The sequence below is a fragment of the Galeopterus variegatus genome, unplaced genomic scaffold (assembly GCF_000696425.1).
Source record: "Galeopterus variegatus unplaced genomic scaffold, G_variegatus-3.0.2 Scaffold1480, whole genome shotgun sequence".
NCBI classification, from domain to species: Eukaryota; Metazoa; Chordata; class Mammalia; order Dermoptera; family Cynocephalidae; genus Galeopterus; species Galeopterus variegatus.
Genome location: NW_007727591.1, coordinates 125856 through 134492, shown reverse-complemented (window position 1 = coordinate 134492; position 8637 = coordinate 125856). Strand labels below are relative to the sequence as shown.

Below are 8637 nucleotides of genomic sequence, written 5' to 3'. Positions count from 1 at the left end.
CAGATGAGGCTGGAAGGACCGGTCCCACTCTGTCAGCGCCATTTGTGCCTTTCAATGTTTATGTTTGAGTTCTTTCTTCACCCTCCTTTTGCAAGGAAGCTTTCTCTGAACACATGAGTGTTGCTATTTACTGCAGGGTGGGATAAAGTGTTCCTTCTAATACCTACCTGTGCTAGATCTAATCTCACCACAACGTCTGGTGTCAAATCAAATCACCTCTGGAGTTCAGATGCATTATTCTAAGATACAGAATAGAGAGGTGATGCAAGGGAATCTGAGGGAGGAACAGAAAGAAGGACGACCTTGGTATCCCCTTCCTGAAGGACCCATCCCAGAAACTGGGCTTTTCTTGTTCTTTCTCACAGTCTCTCCTGAGTTTGTAAAGATGCCTCGTCTCCTGAGAGATGCCTTCTGTGTGATTGAGACATTTCACAAGTATGCCAGTGAGGACAGTGACGGGGCGCTGCTGACTTGCAGGGAGCTGAGACAACTCCTCCATGAAGAATTTGGGGACTTTCTTCAGGTGAGCTGCTCACAGAGCTGTAAAATTCTTCCCCAACTGCCCTTTCTTTATAATCTGAGCAAAATGGGCATAAGTGATGGTTGCGCATTTTACACTTGGCTACCAGTCTCGGCACTCACTGACTTTTGAACAACTTCTTTCAGTCTCAGTTCCCTACTCTGTGCAATTGCTTAGTCGATCCTTTAGGAAAAAGTGAGGTTTTTTAATCACTGGGACTTTTGCTTCAGCAAAGTAGACTTCTGAGAGTAGTCACAAACCATTACGCATATACATGCAACTCAGAAGTGATGTAAATGCCCCTTCTCAGTCATAGCTCTTTATGAAAAATGGCATCCAGAACCAATGAGTTCTTACTGTTTGGGCAAATTTCACCAGTTTCTGAGGAATTAAGTCAAGAAAAGAGGATTTAGGGGACACATGCAGACACTCAGGACACTTGACCACTTATGAATAAGCTGAATTCTCACTGTGTTTTTATGCAGCCACGTATCACTCATGCTGTGGAGAGAAACTTGAATCTTCTGGGTATTGACAGTGATGGCACCATCAGTTTTGACGAATTTGTTCTTGCAATCTTCAACTTGTTGAATCTCTGTTATCTTGATGTACAATCATTACTGAGTTCAGAACCAAGACAAGTGTCTAAACCAGACAAGGGGAAGCCATATGGTGTAGATCTTCAGGCGACCACCAGAAATGCTCAGCAGACAGCAGGAACTCCATCAACTCAAAAAAAGTTAGTGCTCCCTTCAGGAATAGCATCATCATCTGAGCTCATCCATGGAGAGAGTGGAGCAGTTAGACACAATAAGGTGAACCCATGGGGAGATGCCAAGACTCACAACCCTCCAGAAGAAGCATCTGAGCACAAGGACCCTAAGAACCAACACCTGGAAGGAGATAAACAGAGCCAGGAAGTGGTCCAACATGTACCAGCCACAGAAGAAAATGAGGCCCAACTTAAGATAAATAAGCCAATGGCAGGATCAGAACAGACCAGCAGTCCCACAAGGGGAGAGGGACAGGACAAGGAGATCCCCAGGAAGGGAGATAAACCAGCCACAGAACAAAGTGGCACCAAGACAAGGGATCAGTTTGGGGAAAAGGAAGGAAGCTTTGGAACCCAAAGTTCTCCACCAGAAGAAACAACACAGAGACCATCTGAAGATCAGGAAGTTGCAGCAAAAAGGGTTGTTAAGAAACATACTAAAACACAAGAACCACCCCTGCAAGGAGAAGATGAACCCATTTCAGAGCACGCTGACCTGCCAGAACAAGCTACTGCTAGGAAACCATCTCGCACTCAGAGATCAACTGATCCTGAGAATGGCAGTAGAACATCTGAGACTCAGGAACCAGGAAAGGATGCTGAGAGGATACGACCTGAGACAAAGAATTCAGATGGACCTGAAGATCACGGTAAAACATCTGACACCCAAGAATCACCAGCACAAGAAAAAGAATGTGAAGCCAAAGGCTCTCCAGCCCAATATGGTAGCACAGATGGTTCAGAAACACCTGATGTTAGAGCTGAAAGGAAAGAGGGGAGAGGCTCTGAGGCCCATGGAACAGCAGGGCAGAAAGAAAGTGAGAGAAAAATTCAACCACCAGCCTTGGAAGCCCAAACACATGATAGGAAGTATCAGCAACTCCAGGGATCACCAAAGGAAAAAGACACTGAAAAGGGTTCTGAGACACAATATCTAAGCTCAGAAGGCAATCAGAATCACCCTGAAACTGAAGGATCAGCAGTCTCAGGAGAAGAGGCAAGACAGGCTGAGGAAGGCACAGCAGAAGCATTTGTGAACAGCAACAATGGCTCCGCAGCAGAAGGAACACCAGGAGCAAGAGAAAGAACACAAGAATCAGCATCACTTGAGAACCAGTCAGAAGGAGAAAGTAATGGGGTCACCAAGCCAATCAAGGAGGATGATGGTCACCAGGGGGAGGGTCCTGAGTCATCAGTCACACAGAATGATGAGGGGTCTTCTGAAACTTCCAACAGCCTGGCTCCAGAGGAAGATAACAGCAGCTCAGAGACAGGTGAACTGCCTGTGCGAGGAGGTCATAATAATAACCCCAAGGAGGATGATGGTCACCAGGGGGAGGGTCCTGAGTCATCAGTCACACAGAATGATGAGGGTTCTTCTGAAACTTCCAACAGCCTGGCTCCAGAGGAAGATAACAGCAGCTCAGAGACAGGTGAACTGCCTGTGCGAGGAGGTCATAATAATAACCCCGATACACAGAAACAGGGAGCACCAGGTGAGAAAAACAGAGCTCGGGAGGCAGTGGTGCGGGCAGTCCAAGGAGAGGATGTGCAGCTCACAGAGGAACAGGAACAGCCTACCAGAGGAAAACACAAGAGTCACAGCTCAGGGACCAAAGGCCCAGGTGCAGCTGCAGAGCCCAGTGGATACCTGGAGGCACAGGAGTACACAGCAGGAGGCAAAATGAGAAAGTCTTCAGGCACAGAGATCCTGGGAACCTTGGATGCAGACTTCACTGGCTACATATCCACAACACAGCTCCCTGAAAAGGGAGACAGCAGGAAAGAGCTAAGGGGCCTGAGTACCAAAGAAGAGGAAGGTGAAACATCAGAGACCCGGGATACTCTGTTAAAAAGTCTGGATGAGGACAATTCAGCCTTCCCCAAGACATACCTTGAAACAGAGGAACCTGTAACATTGGAGGAGGAGGATGAAGGTCCTCAAGAGCTGGCAAAAGAAGGTGATGACCAACAAAGTCCCACCAAGAAAGAGTACCGCTCCTCAGTCCCCTGGTCAGGCCTTGAAGAGAGGATGCAGAGATACTGAGAGCCCTATGCTGTGGAGAGGGGTGCCTTCCATTACAGTCCACGATACGAGTACCAACAGGAGAAGATACTGCAGAAAACAAACACAATCCAAGAGGAGCATCAAAATCAATCTCAGACAGCACAGGCATCAGGGCCAGACTTTGCAAAGACCAATCAAGAGCATCCCTCACCAACGAGATCTCAGGTTGTCCTGCCTTTTTCAACCACAGCCAAGCATCTCAACAGTACACCAGGGAACTTCTGCCTGATGAAGATCCTGCTGATCCACAGCAAATATCAGCAAACATCAGCTCCCCAGGCCTTGGAAGATAAGCAGAGTCACCCTTAGAGAGAGGAAACAGTACCAAAATTGGAAGCAAGCATCACAAAGCAGTGAATCATTATCTTTATCAAGGAGAAGTTATGAAGAATGTCATACATCTCAACATGCCCCAGACTTTTTCCCTCACAATCACCCTCAACACTAATGCACTCACATTCAGATGCAGCTTAATAATCATTTAAATTCCCTTCCTAAATTCCTGCAAGAGCAAATAATAAAGTATACAGCAGTGGGAGCCACCATCAAAGAAACATCTGACCAAACAAATAAAATCAGTGAAAATCCTACCATACTATGCTACTTTCAAGTGCCAAACTGGACTTTCTCATGAGACAATTTATCTCAATCTACCCATCACTGAAAATAGAAAAATCCCATCCATATCTTTAGCAGTGCCAATTTCTTCAATCTATTTATTGACTTTTTAAAATGTAGTTTTAGGAAGTTATGAGTCTCTGCAATGATATGTTATAATCATAAAAAATTAATTCATAGATGCAAATTATTCTGCTTCATGACATTTCCTAGAGGAATTTCAATTTTATCCTAAAATTTTATCCCTCAAAATAATTTGAGATACCACCATAGCTTAAAGTAATTATGATTTTCTAGCACCTGATTAAAGTAAATCTATGACTCTTTGCCCATGTCCAGGTGCAGCTGAATCTATGCCATTCGTTTATTTATTCATTCAACAAACTTTTATGAAATCCCACTCCTTACACAACCCATTTATAGCTTCTGACTGAAATAAGTAATCAGAATAATTATGAGAAAGAGAGATTACAAATCCAAAGTATGCTTGATACCATAGGAAGCTCTTGTAACCAACCATCCACTGAGCCTACTAGCTTACCCGTATGCTTTACTAAGCACATTGAATTAAAATTAATAATTAAATAACCTGATGATCAATTTATTTTGTTTGTTCATTTTTTTCCTTCATTCTCCACCTTACCTTGAAGACACTGACCAGAAACAAAAACAATCTTAGTTATTTATGTTTTTTCAAAAGACCATAATTAAAGAAGGATGCTCTCAGAGCTTAGTAATGACCCAGGAAAGGAATACAATAGCTATCATATAGTGCTTTCTGAAGCCAAAAAGCAGTCCAATACCTCATCTCCCATTGCATTCTGCCTTCACGGTTCCAAATTCTTTCACTTTGACTTACACCTCTTCCAGAACCTAAAATCCAAGCATATACCCTCCTCCTCCAACATTTTCAGCTCTTTTCATTCTACCTTCAAACATGGATAAATATCCTTATCTGAAAAATATTCTCTTAAATGAGTAAGAGACACGAGACAATTCACTATACACACACACACACACACACACACACACACATATGTATGTATGTATATACTAGAAAATAAACTAATCGGCCCTTTTGCTTTTGTTTCTTTTTATTATTTTAATATTGATTATACATATTTTGGAAGTTCAATGGTGAGATATGTTGATCGAATCAATATTACTAGCATATATATTGTCACAAATTGTACTTATTCTTTATGCCCCTTGTCCAACCTCTCCCCATCCCCCCTCTCTCTCCCCCTCCCCCCTCTAATTACGCTATATTTCTTCTCTCCCTCTGAAAGAATGATGGTTACTCTGTTGATTTGTTGCCTAGATGATCTCTCCAATCTGAGAGGTGTATTCAGGTCCCCCAATATTATCATAGAGCAGATGCTTCTCCTGTCACTCAGGAATGGGCTTTGAGAAGAGAGACATCCTCTTCCTTTCTTTGGTCTCTGCTGGTGACTCCCTTTGCGTCAATGCACTCCCGTGGGTGGTGGACCATCTGTGTGGTTGTTGTGGCATCTAGCCACTTTCACAGCAGCTGTGGTTATTGTGGGGGCTGTGGTGGGCCACCCACATGGAAATGATGTTTTTGGCATGCTCCTTGGCGCTGGCAGTGTGCCTGGTTGTGGGAGGGGGGGGTCTGGTCCCTGGATACATGCCTCAGGTCCCCAGGCAGCCCCAAGGCACTGGCGGTGTTCCTGGGCAGGAACAGCCTCTGAGTGGCTCCCTTTTTTCAGCTGTTCTGGCTCCTCGCTCCTATGTGGGTCCACAGGAACCCTATTAGTGGTCTTGCTGTTCTTGGGGCCACCAAGGCTCTCTTCTCCCCTGCCACCTCCAAGCAACTCCATCTGAAGGGCACAGCTGTGGCTTTTGCTGGCTCTTGCTCCATGCACACAGCAACTCCAGCCTTAAAGCAGCCGTGACACGAAATGGTCAGAGTGGTTTTTTCTTTCTCTCATCGTGGCTTCTCCCACCTTCATGCACCCTGTGGGTCTTTCCTCCTCTTCCCCTGATCTTTAGCAGACCCAGCTTTTTTAGAGTTGAAAATTGGTTGATTTGTGGGAGACAGTGATGCTGGGGACTGTCTATTCTGCCATCTTGAGCCCTTTTGCTCTTGGCAAACGATTTGGCAGTATGTATCTGGGTCCATAAAAATGACAAAGTTCATGAATAATAAATTCACAGGAGAAACTATACAGATGGACAATAAACATATGAAATCCTCACTAGACTTCAAGGAAATACAATTACAAATAGTTTTTTCACTTATCAAATTAGTAAAAGTTTTTTGTTTGTTGGTTTGTTTTTAATAATCACACAATGAGGTTGAAAGTGTGGGGAACCAGGAACTCTCAAATACAGCTGATAGGAGTATAAATTAGTACAATCTTCCTGGAAGGCAATTAAATAACATGCATCAAAATTGTATAATAAATAAAATAAAATAAAAGTAAAAATAAATGCAAAAAAACTTAAAATATTTTTCAAATAGTATTATAAGGGAATAATCAGGACGTGTATAAAGATTCATCTACAAAGATAGTCAACATATTAAAAAATAGCAAAAACCAGAAATAACCTAACTGTCCATCATTACAGGAATGGTTAACTAAATTATGGTTACTAGATAACGTGGAATGCCAAAAAACATTAGAAATCATGAGATAGAATATTATTTAGTTAAATGAGGAAGGATTTATAAGATACTAAGCTTCAAATGATCATAAAATGGTATATAAAGTATGATCCCACTTAAATATTAATGGATAAACAGAGTATGAGACCAAAATCTTAACAGTAGTTATCTCTAGTTAGAGCAACTGTAAATGACATTTGCTTCCTGTTTTGAAATTTTCTTCATTTTCTAAATTTTCTACAATGAAGATGTGATACATTTGCAATTAGAAAAACAAAAATTGCTATTTTTAACAAATAATTAAAAACGTGTGACTCTAATCTCAAGAAATAATCTAAAGTGTACGGTCAGATTTGAACAAGATGAATTGAGACTCATCAGTGTAGAAGATAAAATAGTAACTTGGACCAAGAATGGGTTCTCCGAGGGACAAAGTCCATAAAAAGAGCCCTTGGAAAAGGCCCACAGTCTTGGGGACTGGATGAGAAGAATTCACAAAGGAGGTGGGGAAAGACCAACGAAGGAAGTATTTCAGGAAGAGCAGTCATCAGTGTCAGCTGCCACAGAGAGGTCCAAAAACATGGAGGTTAGAGGTCTTTAGGCTTGTCAGATGGGGGCAATGTTACTGTCATAGGTAGAATTTTTGAAGGATGGTGACAAAAGCAAATCCTCGCTATCACCCCGAGACTGTCAACCACTCCCCAATAAGCTGGCTTGTCTTCTCAATTCCCTTTTTCCTGTCATTCTCTTAATCCCTATTCTATCAGGCTTCAAAGGCACAAACTTTGGAATCACGATTTACCTTATCTTTTATTCTTCATATCTAATCCACTAGAGAATCTCAATAGAGCGTTCCTTAAGTCTGTCTTCCAGGTCCATCTTTAAATCTCCACTCCCTGTAAGACCTCATGGAAACTTCACCTAAAATAATATCTCTCCCTCCCCGCAACTGGATGTTGAAATCCTGCCCATCCTATGGGATCCAACTCCAATGCCACTTTATCCATTCATTCTAAAAATGATTTTGAAAACCCATGTTCGTGCCAGATACTGGGCGAGGCATTAGGGAGACAGCAGTGACCAAAACAAGTAAGTATTCTTCCATCTCAAAGCTTATATTCTAATGAGGGAGGGAGAGACAGACAACAAACAAGAACCACAGTAAGTAAACAAGATAAGTGCAGGCACTAAGGCCAGGTGACATGGTGGAGAGGAGGCGGGGAGCAGGTAGGAAGAGCAGGCAGAAGCGCTGCCCTAGACCCTGCTGTAGCCCTTCCCCACACCCCCAGCCACAACAGATCTTATCCTCTCCTGAACTTCATAGTCTTTACTTGTTCCTCCTTTTTAACTTTCTTCCTTGAATTGTAATTATTTGTTCGCTTGTCTCAGCTCTCCTCTCAGACTATGAACTCCTTGATGTCAAGGTTCACAAGGTACACATCTTGCTATCCTTCATTAGCATGGAGTTTAGCACTGGATGCATAGTATGGTTTCAATAAATGTTTGTTGAATAAGTAAATGAATGCCTGTGTCATTGCAACAGCCTCTTAGCTGATCCCCCTGCTTCCAGACAATTCTCCATTCAATCACTCATGAATTTTGCAAAAATTGTTTGCAAAACTGTTGTTGAAAAACTGTTTTCATCTCATCACCTACCTCCCTTCAAGACCTCTCAGTACTACCTTATACTTTCCTATGTACCACATCAAGTATAAACTGATAAAACTCTATAATCTAACCCTGTAATTAAAATTTACCAGTAGTTTCAGTAGAAATCTTGCTGAAAGCATCAGGTTGATTATCTGATTGTCTTTTGACCCTTACCTTGATCATTTACATCTTATTCTACTAAATTTATAGGGACATTGTTGGGATTCGATTCATTTATTCATTTCATTTAAACATATTTGTTAAGTACTGACTATATGCCAGGTGCTGTGGTGAACACTGAACATGCCCAAGTGAATGGAACAGTCATGGCCCCGACTCTCATGAAGGATATAGTCCTGCATAAGACAACTGGAAAGTCC

At 42.4% G+C, this 8637-nt stretch overlaps 1 protein-coding gene across 1 annotated transcript; it reads left to right on the top strand.

Annotated features, from left to right (window-relative positions):
- Positions 1–385: 385 nt before the first annotated feature.
- Positions 386–3717, top strand: TCHHL1 (trichohyalin-like 1). Its single transcript, XM_008577292.1, is given in 5 exon segments — positions 386–523; positions 1006–2587; positions 2699–3475; positions 3478–3617; positions 3619–3717. Coding segments are annotated over 5 exon segments (2736 nt in total).
- Positions 3718–8637: the final 4920 nt, after the last annotated feature.